At 35.3% G+C, this 14842-nt stretch overlaps 1 protein-coding gene across 5 annotated transcripts in view; it reads left to right on the plus strand.

Annotated features, from left to right (window-relative positions):
* The window catches only part of PLAG1 (PLAG1 zinc finger), a 57011-nt gene extending 42385 nt beyond the window's left edge, over positions 1–14626 (plus strand). For 4 of the 5 annotated variants that reach the window (XM_038392299.2, XM_043507843.1, XM_043507844.1 and 1 more), the window contains 3 exons: positions 4547–4646; positions 7580–7938; positions 8480–14626. In XM_038392299.2, the coding sequence (XP_038248227.1) occupies positions 7697–7938; positions 8480–9743 (1506 nt within the window). In that variant the 5' untranslated portion in view covers positions 4547–4646; positions 7580–7696 and the 3' untranslated portion in view covers positions 9744–14626. The remainder of the gene's footprint in view (positions 1–4546; positions 4647–7579; positions 7939–8479) is intronic. The other variant, XM_038392300.2, reaches the window with a different exon arrangement.
* Positions 14627–14842: the final 216 nt, after the last annotated feature.

A 14842-nucleotide genomic window follows, 5' to 3' on the forward strand; every position in this document is an offset into this window, starting at 1 on the left:
GATTTTGGAGGCAAAGAAGCCCATGCAAATAAGTCCTTTCTTGTATATTGGCTGATGTACCACAGCAGTATTGTGCTTTTTCTCCCAAATGCTTGCTTAACTACTAATTGTAAGATTATTTCTGTTTTAACTTTGGAAGCCCAAGCTACATGTTACCAACTCTGTGGACAAAAAACATTCTACTTGCCGCTTTTAATCATGCTTTTTCCTTAGCTTAGAGAGGTGCTCTCTTGCTACTTGTGTTTGTCCCTAGCTTGAGAGAGACACAGCTCCTATTCGCAAAAAGAAAAGGAGTACTTGTGGCACCTTAGAGACCAACAAATTTATTTGAGCATAAGCTTTCGTGAGCTACAGTAGCTCACGAAAGCTTATGCTCAAATAAATTTGTTGGTCTCTAAGGTGCCACAAGTACTCCTTTTCTTTTTGCGAATACAGACTAACACGGCTGCTACTCTGAAAACAGCTCCTATTCTTTCTAAATTTTGTGCACTTCAACCTGTTTGTCTACTGTGAATCTCTATCTTGCCAAGTAATAAAGGCTTAAATTCTGTAATTTTGAATTAATGAAATCCTAAAATCTGTGTTTTGTACTTTCTCTGACTTTACATTATACTAACAATAGCACAACCATAATTATGCATCCAGTAATGTACTTGCTAACATGCTCTCGCTACTTCCTGATACAATTCTAGAATGATTTTCTCTGTTTTACTTTGATACCTGTGTTTATCTATTCCCTAATTAGAAGAGAAATATGTTATCTATTAAGTAGTTTGCCAGAGGCATAAATTTGATCTCTCACTATCTACAGGTCATTCTCCTGTTTTTGTTTCTTAGGATCATTGAATATATTTTCATTCTTCTCTGAGATCTTTTCATTGCTCTACAATGAATTTCACTCACCTCCCTATGTGCTTGGATTTTGTTTTCTTTTTTCCAACCCATATGTATGTTGCCATTTTACCGCAGTTTCACCTATCTTTTTTTTTTAAAAAACTAGTATTTAATCCACAAAAGCAGGGTTCTTTTGTATTGTAGTTTATAGCATATCTAGAAATCCCGACATTCAAGTAAAATACGTCAACCTCTTTAACAGTTCCTTTTGTTCCTCAAACCATTAAAAATATTTCAAATATGGCTTCTCTCTATAATTCCATTATTTGCATCATTAATTACATCCTTATTATGCCTCTGATTAATGTTTGCTGGATCTTTCCCCGCTAAAGTCTAGTTTACAAACTGGTAGTTCCTTTCATCTCCTTTAGATCCCTTCGTAAATTCAGGAGACCTAACCCTCATTAATTATATTAAAATAAATACATATTTTTAAAAAGTGGTGAAACTAATTATTTGTTGTAACATAATTGAAATTCCTATGGAAGTAAAAATTTAGGCTGCAAGCCCTATTGAGGAATCTTGTCTGTTTCTTCAGCCAATTCAGTTGTCTTGGGCTAGATATTTGGAGTTCGTCATTTTAAAATGCAATTAGTTTTCAAATTAACAGTTATCTGTAAAGGGCAAACAGAGATTTGTACCTTTTTCTTTTCTTTTTTTTCTTTTCTTTTTTTTTGTTTTAAATACAAATATTAGAAATTCAAGTCTTGTCTGCCTGGGAAGATTCTCTTGGGTAATTGGAGAACTAGTAGAATTATAACATCACAGTGCCAAGAAAGTAAAATCTGATAAATTTGAGAGAAGTTAAGCTTATTATCAGGGTTTTTGTTTAACACCCCGAGAAAGCCCTTACTTCAATGTGTCTCTGCAACTATGCATATTTAGCATAATTGTTCTTCTCCATGAACTTGCCTGTGATCTAGAATCAAAGCTTTCATGATAAAGAGATTGCACTATGGTACATGAATGAGGTTAATTGAAAAATACTATTTCTTTTGTTATTTTTACAGTGCAAATATTTGTAATAAAAATAATATAAAGTGAGTACTCTACACTTTGTATTCTGTGTTGTAATTGAAATCAATATATTTGAAAATGTAGAAAAACATCCAAAATATTTAATAAATTTCAATTGGTATTCTATTGTTTAACAGTGCGATTAAAACTGTGATTAAACACGATCAAGTTTTTTTAGTTAATCACATGAGTTAACTGGGATTAATCTACAGCCCTAGTTTAAAAATATTCCTCTTGTTGGAGGAACATTTGCCTTGTTCTTTAGAGAGTGGGTAAATAAGCGCACCTGAGTATAGTCTTCTCACTTTCTCCTGGGGTCGTAGTCCTTCCAATGCCTCTGATAATTTTTGTCTATCCCTGTCCATTATCTGAACCCTATCTGTTTCTGCTGGGACTCTTTTAGATGGGTAACCAGAATTGAGCACAATATTTAAGGTGAGGGTGTACCAACAACTTTCATAAGAGCATTGTATTTTCTCTGTAAATCTATCCAATTATATCTGCTTTTATCTTCAGACAGCTTGAAACAATGGCTCTGATGGCAGGGAGCTGCCCCATTCACGTCAGTGAGGAAGCTATCTTAAATGTTATCTATTTCACTGCTGATCATTTTAATAAAAATATCCATCTAATGTACTCTTTTCCTGGTTGGTGGTAGTATCAGATGCTGAGACAGGGTAGAGTAGTACTGAAGTTAGAGTAGCTGGTTGTAAAGGTCTACATAGATTGGAAATGAGGAATTTAAATCCTGTTCCCCACGTTTAAAGTTACCTATGCCTGAAAGAGTGGAAAAGAAGATCTGTATTCCCTCCCTAGTACTGAAAGTTTCAGCTGCCCTTTTCAGTACCAAAATGCTTCTCCCGCCTTCCTGGATATGAAAAGCCTCCAATACTCCTTTCCGGGTATCAGCAACATTCAGTCTTCCCCCAAATACTTTTTAATGCAGTTATGCATTTTCCATACAAAAATCTGCAGCACAGTAGAAGTTGGAGTTGTGTGAAGTTGAATCGGATACCAAAATAAAGAATACTGTACTGGAGTGGACAAGGTAGTAAAGAGGGAGAAGGTTTGGTTTGAGACACTGCTATATAATTCTGGGGTTCCTGTCACAGAATTTTCAGGGCCAGTGTGCCACAGAAAACATGGGGTTTTATACCTACTTGACTAAAATAGATGGAGAGATTCAAACCTCGTCTTTACAGTTAGGGACTGAGTAAGCTTGTAATATGTGATCATTCAGGAAGCCTTGCAGTAAGAAATGGGAAGAGAGATTTGATATTTATAAGGGAAAAAACTAGGGCTGTCGGTTAATCTCAGTTAATTCATGCGATTAACTAAAAAAATAAATCTCAATTAAAAAAATTAAGCTCACTGTTAAACAATAGAATACCAATAGAAATTTATTAAATATTTTTGAATTTTTCTACATTTTCAAATATATTGATTTCAATCCTCTGGAATGGAAGCATCCAGGGACATGAATCTTTAGTGCATCTGGCATGTAAATATCTTGGAATGCCGGCTACAACAGTGCCATGCAAATGCCTATTCTCACTTTCAGGTGACATTATAAAAAGAAGCAGGCAGCATTATCTTCTGCAAATGTAAACAAACTTGATTGATTGGCTGAACAAGAAGTAGGAATGATTGGACTTGTAGGTGCTAAAGTTTTACATTGTTTTATTTTTGAATGCAGTTTTTTTGGTCCATAATTCTACATTTGTAAATTCAGCTTTCATGATAAAGAGAATGCACTACAATATTTGTATTAGATGAATTGAAAAATACTATTTCTTTCGTTTTTTACAATGCAAATATTTGTAATAAAAAATAAATATAAAGTGAGCACTGTACACTTTATATTCTGTGCTGTAATTGAAATAAATATCTGAAAATGTAGAAAACATCCAAAAATATTTAATAAAATGGCATTCTGTTATTATTTAACAGTGCATTTAATTGCACATTTAATCGCCATTAACTTTTTTTAATCACTTGACATCCCTGAAAAAAAATTTCATGGATTATTTATATACACCATAAAGAAGCAAAAAAGAGAAGTGGGTTAATTTTTTTCCCCCTTTGCAGATCAACTTCTAAGCCGATGATATTTCCTGTATAATTAAGCAGGATGAAAGAGTTACATTCTTGCAATGTTGGGCCCATTCAGAAGTCCTTTCTTGGATAACTGTTTTTTTGTTTATTTTGGTTTTTGTTTGTTTTTTTTAAAGATTAGTACTGTGTGAGGACTTTAAGGCTGGGCCCAATATTTGAGGGATTTATTTAATTTCCAAATCATTCATACATAGTCGTTTTTACTTTTTAGAGAAATCCTTTGCTGATATGTAACCTTTTCTTTTTATGTGTTACTACCAAATGCAGAACTAATGAACTAAATGAAGTTCTATAAGTGGACTTACGTAAGTTTTAGTCATAAATTGATACTACTTATGCAATAAATCCATTCAGTTTTAATCCACATTAGATCATTCTATACCTGGGCTATTTCTCTACCCCTTTAATTTTCCCTTCCTGTACCACCTGCTTTCCTTTCGTCCCTCTTCCCTCCCGTCAACCTTTCTGAATATTTTGGTTTCACTAAAGTCTAGTTCATTCTTTCTTCCTTGTTTTTCAGACCAGCAAAAATGGGAAGTACTGGATTCTGGTTTCCTCCAAGAAGAGTCAGCGGAACTGGTTAAGACCAAAATCTGAGGACTTTACTGGGCTACCATCAGGTGTGCATTAAAACAAAAGCTACCATAATTCATTTTTAAGTATTCACTTCTTTTAAAATGGTATAAAATGTATGATGTATGTAGTGCAGTAGATTTTTATAATGTATATCATCATTCATCCTACAGTTGTGAAAGCACCAATGAGAGTGAGAATTTTAAGTGATATGTTGAGTCACAAACAGGCGTTTTTACTCATATAAAATTCGTTCAGCTGGTCTTCAGAAAATGTGATATTTGAGCATCAGTGTTTTTAAGCTTTGTCTTCATTGCTCAGTCTATACATCCACAAGTGAAAAGTGGAATTTTTTTTTATATTGAAAGATAATTCTGAAGTTCTTCATTAACTATTGAAAATACCCTAGGATTAGCAATCAGAACAACATTTTTAAACAAATCACTATCATAATTATAGGGTCAAATCCACTCTTAATTTGTTTTAACAATGCACATTTGAGTATGTTTTTGGGCACAATGAATTCAAAATCATCTTAATTAATTTGGATCGTAGGGAAACTAAACATTATTAACTCTGCTTAATATGCTTGATCCTTTTCAGCATTCTGTGATTTATTTTTGATACAGAGATTAGAGAACTGAAGGCTTTGAAGGGGGGGGGGAGAAATATAGTACATATAGAGGATCAGTGACTTGAATTGCAGTGAAGTTAGTTTAATTTTATTTCTTAAATTCTGATTAAAAGGGACTTTGGTAAATCTTTTTGTCCAAAAATTTAACTTAACTTTAAAGTTGCTGGGCCAGATCCTCCTCTCATATCAGTATAAATCAGAAATAACTCAGTTAAGTCATGGAAAAATTGGTCTGGGCTTTTACCCTTATGTAAGTAAAGAAGAATTTGGCCTCAAGTTTCCAATTGACTGATTCATTTCATCACTTGATAGGGGAGGAGGGTTGAAACTAAGCTGCTTCTCTGATGGCCTATGTACATTCGCACTTAGGAATTGGTTCCCAATGTTCCCATCTCATGAGTGTGAATGTATGGAGGCAACTCTTGAAGAATCACCATTCTTGAAGAAACCTCTCTTCCATCACTGGTTAACTTAAAAAAAATGCTGTAGTTAACCACTGATACAGTTTTATAATAAACTTTCAGTCTGATGGTTTACGGTTGCAGTGTTAATCCTTCAAATTAAAAAAAGCATAACAGCAAAAATATCATGAGATATAAAAAATAAAATAATATCTTCTTGGTCTGTCAATTCATGTTTTTACCCTTTAAGAGAAGAGACGTATGCAGACACACTCATTGCATTTGTGGTTTAAAATTCAATCTGAAATGTACATAAAATGAACACACATTTTAAGGAGGACCCTTTCTCTCTTTTCCTCCTGACCAACAGGAGAGAGACTTTCCTTCACACACTCTCCAGCTCTAAGTGGTATGTCCTGGACACTTTTGCAAGGTCCTTCTGCTTTTCTCTTCAAGCTGAAACCCCATTTCACTTGGGGATTGTTCTCAAGTGCCTTTTCCGAGCAATGTTTGCTACCTCATTGTGCCCTAAACAGAAGTCCAGCAGCAATGGGGAGGAGAGGACAGCTGATCCAGGGGATAGGCTGCCTTGGAAGCTGGCTATCCTTCCTTCACTGCCAGCTAGGGACAGTTCATTTTGTTCACTAGAGGAGGTGGCATTAGCTTGGAGCAGCTGTTGCCTGGTGCTCTTTGCCTGACTCCTGGCTGCTCTTCCCCACCTGTCTCAACAGCTGCTGCTTTTAAGCTACAAGCATGCAGAAGCACACAGCAGGGAGCTGAGATATTGAAGGAGGCAGCAAGCTTGGGAATAGTGCCCTCCAATGCCAATAGAGAGCTGCACTTCAAAACCATCAGCTCAGGCTACTGACATGGACCTCTGGTGTCTGTGGCAAAACTGCATCTAGAACAGTTGCTTAGCCAGACTTCCTGAGCTGATGGTACTTGTGCATTGGGTTTTCAAAAACTGGGAATTACTCATTGCGATAGAAATGCCAAATTCAGCTCCTTCAAATCCTGCCTACCTTTTATATTGAACTCTGACATTCATTCTGTTTCCTTCATACCGCTTTTCACCATGCTGTTGTAGATCTAGCTTCTGATCTATGTCACACTAGATCCTTTGGTATTTCAAATTGCAGTTGAGTTTTGATGTTTAAAATAGTGCTGTAGTACTTTTGGCAATAAAAGATTGTAAAGTACTGTGCGATCACCAAAGATCAGTTACTACCATGTACTACCAGATTAAGAATTCAGAACTACTCTTTCCAACAGACAATTTAAATGGGATCGGCCTCCTCCTGAGTGGGTTTCTCATGTATTTCACAGATCTTAATACCTCAAGACAGATTGTGATCCTTCTAGAATGAATGAATAAGTGTTTCCATCTTGATCTAATCTAACTTTCAACATTTTCTCTATTATATGATGTAGGAATTGTTGGGGGAGGATGGCTATTTCCAGTGTTGATCTGAAAAAAACCTAATTTATAGATATCTTTATCCATATCAATTTTGACTTAGTACAGTATACAGTTACAGGAAAATTTCACTAGGCATTAACTGGAACATTGTGTATACTTTATTTATATATACACAAGTACAGTTTAATCCCTTGCGAAATCTGCAGCTGCCAAAAGTCAGCTTTATCTGTATAGTTTTGAGTAAAGTTATTTTTGATGCCTTCTGTAATCTTTCTGAAACACTGCTATTCTCCATCAGTGCCCTAAGGAAAAGTTACAAGGTGTAGCGTCAGGGCACGTGTGGATCTGTTCATCCTGAGCAATGCATTTTAAGAATTGTGACAAATAACATAAAGAAGCCAACAGGTATTACATTAGACCAGCTGAACCTAATTTTATTAAGTTTTATTCAGAAGCATCACATAGCAAGTAAACTTCAAAATTAAGTTTAGTTACAAACTAGTTGTTTCTTATTTTTTTTTCCAGTCCCCTTTTGCTTTCTTTTACGACCACATGAAACTTGAGAAGCCATCTAAAGCTAAATCATTTAGTGGAGTTGGGCAATTCCCAAGTGTCCAACAAGAAGGCCTGGTTTAGGCTGCGATGGCCACTGTCATTCCTGGTGATTTGTCAGAAGTAAGAGATACCCAGAAAGTCCCTTCAGGGAAACGTAAGCGTGGTGAAACCAAACCAAGAAAAAACTTTCCTTGCCAACTGTGTGACAAGGCCTTTAACAGTGTTGAGAAATTAAAAGTTCATTCATACTCTCACACAGGAGAGAGGCCCTACAAGTGCACACAACAAGACTGCACCAAGGCCTTTGTTTCTAAGTACAAATTACTAAGGTATTAAACTCTATTTATCTTTCAGATTATATTATCTATTTTATGTTGGCCATTTTAAGCCTTGTAAAAGTATATATTTGTGTACACATTCTTCAGCTGATTTGCAGAGAGGAAATGTTAATTAAAGTAGACATTGGTTTGTTTCTAGAATTCTAAATTACAGTAAGTTTACCAGCTAATGTCTTTGGGTTTGTTTTTATAAATGAGAATAGAATTTTCATTTGTATAAGGAGTTGCCACAAGAAAAGTGTATGGACTGAGAAAATTTTGGCTATGGACATTTACACAAGTACTTTTATACTTGCCCATATCCCTGTTCCAGTAGCTAAAAACCACCAGAAACTAAAGTGTCAATTTAAATGTAATGTTCATGTTTTGCTATATTTAAATTTGTCAAACTATCTTTGTAGTGTCCTGCTGTCAGCTAAAAAAGATTCTGTTGTGAAGAAACGTTAGTGTAGTATTTAGCTGCCATTAAAAAAATGAACACTTGTACTTTTTGATCAAAATAATTACTTACAGAATATATCTGTGTTTAAAGGCATATGGCTACTCATTCTCCTGAGAAAACCCACAAGTGTAATTATTGTGAGAAAATGTTTCACCGAAAAGATCACCTAAAGAATCACCTACATACACATAATCCCAACAAAGAGGCCTTTAAGTGTGAAGAATGTGGAAAGAACTACAATACCAAGCTTGGGTTTAAGCGTCACCTGGCTTTGCATGCTGCAACAAGTGGTGACCTCACCTGTAAGGTATGTTTGCAGACATTTGAAAGCACGGGAGTGCTGCTGGAGCACCTAAAAACTCATGCAGGCAAGTCATCGGGTGGAGTAAAGGAGAAAAGGCACCAGTGTGAACACTGTGATCGTCGGTTCTACACCCGAAAGGATGTCCGTAGACACATGGTAGTGCACACTGGAAGAAAGGACTTCCTTTGTCAGTATTGTGCACAGAGATTCGGGCGGAAAGATCACCTAACACGCCATATGAAGAAAAGTCACAACCAAGAACTTTTGAAGGTCAAAACAGAGCCAATGGACCTTCTAGATCCTTTTACCTGCAATGTTTCTGTGCCTATAAAGGATGAGCTGCTTCCAGTGATGTCTTTACCTTCCAATGAGCTGACATCAAAGCCATTTACAAACACTTTGCAATTGAATCTCTACAATACTCAAATTCAGTCCATGCAGAGTTCTGCATCTGCACACCAAATGGTCACCACATCATTACCCTTGGGAATGCCTTGTCCAATAGATATGGAGTCTGTTCACCCGTCTCACCAGCTATCTTTGAAATATCCACTCAGTTCTACCTCATATGCAATTTCTATGCCTGAAAAAGAACAGCCATTGAAAGGGGAAATTGAAAGTTACTTAATGGAGTTGCAAAGTGGTATACCTTCTTCATCCCAGGATTCTCAAGCATCTTCATCTAAATTAGGGTTGGATCCTCAAGTAGGGCCACTAGATGATGGATCTGGGGAGGTTTCCCTTTCCAAAAGCTCTGTTTCCATTAGTGAACCTCTAAATCCCCAACCGTTGGACTTTTCTCAGTTGTTCGGCTTCATACCAGTAAATGGCCCTCCCTATAACCCTTCTGTTTCAGTGGGAAATCTTGGAATGAGTTATACACAGGAGGAGGCACATTCTTCAATGGCTCAACTTCCACCACAAACACAGGATCCTCACGATCCTAGCAATAGTATAGGTCTTGGGTCCCTGCACTCATTGTCAGCAGCTTTCGCAAGCAGTCTAAGCACAACCACCACCCTACCACGTTTTCATCAAGCTTTCCAATAGGATGTACAAAGCTGGCTTATTACTGTCTATTTGTAGAAATGCCTTAGGTAATCATTTTTAATTTAGTGCCTACTATAAGACATTACAAATCCTCTGCTTTTGTACAGTACCAATCTCATGAAGCCAGTAAGAAATTTAAATTAACTTTTACATGTTTTGAAAGTGTTTTATTCTCAACTGTGTTTACTTTGGTTTTTAAAACGTCTCATTGATTTGTTTGAATTTTCGCTGCCTATTGACACACTGACAAAAAAAAAAATCAATAGAAAGCAATTCCCACTAAACTTTGACACACACCCCTTGTTTAAAACTTTTTTGAAACTTTTCAGTCATTCTGTTTCGTCAAGTAAATGGTAGCTCGACCATTTTAGATTTTGTGCATTTTATAATAGAATCCTAGTTTTTAATTTTACACACAGCTTCCTGAAGATCTTCAAATGAACTAAATGGTGGTATCTTATGTGGTCCATAATATGAAATCAGTTTTTTTTTAAATTAGTATAGAATTCAAACTTCCTTGTTGGAAATGTGTACATACTTTTCATTTTGACTTAGTCATTATGAAAGGTATTAAAAACTTCCTATTTTCTGGCTTAAATTGTTGCTGCCTGTATCAAGATTGGATAAGAAGCAATTTAACTTAAATACTCATCGTGACACGACAAAATTAAAAAAAACATTTATTCTTATTTAATTGGCTAATGTGTTAAGTTAAAATTGGAACTGTTTTGTGCTTTTGTGACTCTGGGGAAGGGAAAAGAGGCAAAATGAATAGCTGACCCTGAAATATAAAAGTGTTGTAATTTAGTAGTGCGGAATATTTTGTCACAATTTTTGATTTAATTCTTAACTTGCTGTTTTTCTTTAGTATAGAAGGAGTACTGCATAGGAGTTTTCAGATTTTATATTCACATCTGTAGGCATCAGTCTTTCCCAGCTGCCATAGCCAAAGTGTGGGTCAAGTCCAGCCTGAAGTTTTATACCTAGCGTCAGTTCAATGCGAGTCTGCAGTCAGAGTGAATGTAAATTTGCAGATATCAATTTTAATTTTTTTTTAAGTGGAGTGGATCTTTTCAGTTGTGTGACGTGATGTGTTATGTCCTCCTAAGCAACAAGTTAAATGTTAATCACACTTACTACACCTGGGTACTTGGCTAGGGACTTTTTGCCCATTGCCAAGGTTTAAAGACAGGACTCTTAGGAGTGAAGTAAAAGCATATTGCTTACACCACTTTTACCTAATCTGATATACTCACGTCTCCTACTCCTAATAACCAAAAGAGAAATAACTGTGATGTGTAAAAGCAAGCTAGATTTGCTTTAACTCAATACTAATATTCATTTTCCTTGTCATTTTTGGATAAGGAATTAAAAAATAAAAATGAAATACATTAGTATCATTCAGTAGTGAGGATGCATACAAGGTTTAAGTGGTTAAAATAAATGTACTTCACAGAAACAGAAGTTGCTCCCATTGAAGGAGCTTTTGCTCCCAATATTTTATCATTAGCTCCTACTTTTTTTTCTCTAGGAGCAATATGCAGGTGTAGTTTTACTATTTTATACTTATATGTATTTAAATTTTATTACTGAAAGATAATGTTTTTATAAATGTGTTTGTGTTCCAAAGGCATTAAAATAAGGATGTATTAATAAGGATAATACCTTTTCAAATTCTGGGTTTAGGAGCATATGATCTCAAAGTGGACTTTAGCTCTGCTTCATGACTGCTTCCTTTAGTTTCTATGAAACAGATTGCTTACCTACATCTTTAGTTGAATGATGTGTTCAGTATTGCTTCCCCCTCCCTCCACCCTAAGCATTTTAAGGAAAGAAAAACATTGTGTGAAAAGAGCACAAAATAAACAGAACAGAAACACTTTAATACTAGTTTAAACCAGCAAGCATAAGATAAAAAGCAAATGGAAAGAAGTTACTTTATTCTGGATCTTGTTTAACCAGTTTGAGCTGAAGATAAATGGATTCCATTTCCTTAATGGGCCATGTTGTATGTGGAACTGAGCATCTTCAACTTCTGAAGTTTTGGGTGCACAGAATCATACCCTTCCTAAGCCACGTTTGTCACCCAGAAAAGGCAAGTGGAGACAGGCAATTCCATTAGGTTGTGTTTGTCAATATACGCAGCTGTTGGAAAACGAATATGCATATCACCAATTTCAGAACTACAGTGAATTGTTAGTCTGGCAGCAGGGAAGGCCACTTGTGAGTGTTGCAAATTAGTTTAATCTTAACTGCCAACACAGAACATTCTGACAGACCTATCCCATTGCTTAAGGGAATGGAAGTGGTGTATCTAGCATTTAGAAAAAATGCCATTTGTTTATCAGTTTTAGTTCTGATTAGACTTGATTGGAAATTTTTTTTTGCCAGCATCCATTTTCTTAGTATACAACCAGAATCTTTACTACTAATGGTAGTGCCTTAGCTTTGTAAAAAGGGATTGACTTTCATTTCAGAAATAGGGACCTCAGACAAGATATTGAACCTCATTCAGTCAGGGCTTCAGTTGGTGGCTACATGATGTATGTTTGCTACTGAACTAGGATGTATGAATATGTGGAAGCAGATAGACACTGTTAGCAATATTAACACATTAGTGCTTTAGAGTATATTTAGGCAGAATTATTATTGGCCACTATTAAAATGTCAGTTTTTAAACCCTACTTTCTTGTTACCGAGTTGATTTTATTTTTTCAGGGGAGGGGAGGGAGGGAGGCTGGCTGATCATGCACCACTCTTTGTGCAACTTTTAAACTTCTAGTATGTTTTTTAAATATATATATTTTTGTGTACTTGTTGCTTGTGCTTTATTTAGTAGTAAATTGTGGAATAGAGTGATTTATTGTTAATTTCACAGTAGCGGTTTTTAAAAACCATATACTGACTGAAACATGAGCCAGAGCTGATTGCTTATTAAGCTAATAATGAATGTTAAGAGTACATATTTTCAGGATCATTTGCCTAGTGAGCTATACATGTATTATAGGCCAATATTTTTTAAAATAAAGCTTGTTCAACCTCTATGTTACACATATTACAAGATATAGCACTTTCAAAAAGAAAACCTAAACCTTTTAAGAAAATTTCTTACAGGTTATGCTTTTTATTATAAAAACTTTTATTATAACTTGTTTCAAGTGCCATTAGATTACATATATGTAGGACTTTGGTATAATGCTTTGTGTACAAAATGGTAGACGTAATTTTAAACAGGTACATTTTTACAGTGTTTTCTTATCAATTTGCTATATTGCACAAAACCAGTGTGTCTTTCTTAAGGCTTTTACAATGGTTTTTTACTAGGTTTACATGTTTCAAACTACACTGTCTTCTACTGCCATTCTTAACGCCGATAAAAAAAATTGTGTTCCTCACCAATTATAAACTATGCACGCTGGAGTTTTGGATGGTAAACTGTCATAGAATTTTAAAATATCCTATGTTAGCTATGCTGCTGTCTGAAGTAAACATAGGGCCTGATCTTACACCATTAAATTAAAGGGAAGCAGGACTGCACCCTTAGTTCTGTCTGTCTGTCTCATACACTGGTTTAGCAGCTCATTCTACATACTTTTCAGTCTATAGAAGGCCTATGAAATGTACTTTGCTATAAACTATGTAGACACTCAGCTACCCATCCTGCAATCCTCCCAGTGTACAATTAAAACCACCACCTCTTTAACATTACATGGAAAGTCAAAATAAAGTAATGCCATTATAGTTCAAAAGTGTATCTGGAAAGTCCCAAAGCCCTTATACAATAAGGGTGTCTTATTTTGTTGGAAGGCAGTGTCTTTTGATAACAGTTATCTAGCCCTGGAAGTGACACAGAACTATTGCTAATCATATGTAAACACTTTTCAGTATAAGCTTCAGTGGTACAGTTGAACCAGAATGAATGTTTATCTTCTCAGAAACACTCCTGCAATATTGTTATATTGGATCATGCTGCTAATGTAACTTGGGATACAACTCCTCTCATGGTGCTACAAACCTTTCTGTCTCATTCAGATGTATTTTTACCCTTAGAAAAAAGGACTATACTAGACCTGTAGGTATACGATATATTTTTATACTGTGACTTAATTTGTCATTAATGAACTTTGTACAACACCACAATGTATTCATATGCACTTGCAAAAGGAAAATCTTGGACATGCAAATGTATACCCAAACAAGCTTGACTTTTGTTCACAAAACTAGAGGATGACTGTTAGTTAAAATGAAATGTGGGCTTTTTCAATGGTGTGGAGTGAAGAACATACTGTATGTTGCTAAGAGCCCTTTGAATTTAGACAAAAACTATATTGGGGAATGGATGACGCACCTGAACCTGACTTGGATTGCTGAAATTATATTTTTGGCTAGTGGGGAAAAAAATGTTTGGACTTGTATGTTAAAATGTTTTAATGATGAAGATTGAGTCAAAAATAGAAAGGAAAAAAAACAAACAAAAAAAACCACCCCTGCATTCCAGACTGAATTTGTATATGTTTCTTGCATTTAAAATTGCTATCCTGTGATATGGGAAATCGAGTTGCTTATCATGTATATGTATTTTAAAATGTATTCACAAACTACTGTTGTATTTGTATAAAATATAGACAAAAAGATTGCATATATATTTTTGTGTATAAGCTCTGTAAAATAGCAATCACATTATGAAGCTGCAGCAGAACTTCATTTTAAACATTCACATCCAAAGAAACAGACTATTTATTGTCCACATACCCAGATTATAAAATATACCTTGCTGCTATTAAACAATAGTGCTGCAGCTACAGTGTTATGTTTGCTGTACAAAAATATGTGAACTCCACAAAATATATCAATAAAGTTACAGAATGGTTTTAGTTAATGTATAACGTATGGCTGGCATTTTAATAGATAAACATGGTTGCATGTGTGGGGTTTTAGAAAATGATCATAAATTACAACTGACACATTAGACACATTTATTTTCATTCTGCAAAGATTTAACAACTTGTGGGATTTAAAACTGGTAGGATGGCAGTTACTCAGAGACTCATAAAACAAAATATAGGCATCTGCAGTACATGATTTAACCACGTGACCAA

This window comes from Dermochelys coriacea, chromosome 2 (genome assembly GCF_009764565.3).
Source record: "Dermochelys coriacea isolate rDerCor1 chromosome 2, rDerCor1.pri.v4, whole genome shotgun sequence".
Classification (NCBI taxonomy): domain Eukaryota; kingdom Metazoa; phylum Chordata; order Testudines; family Dermochelyidae; genus Dermochelys; species Dermochelys coriacea.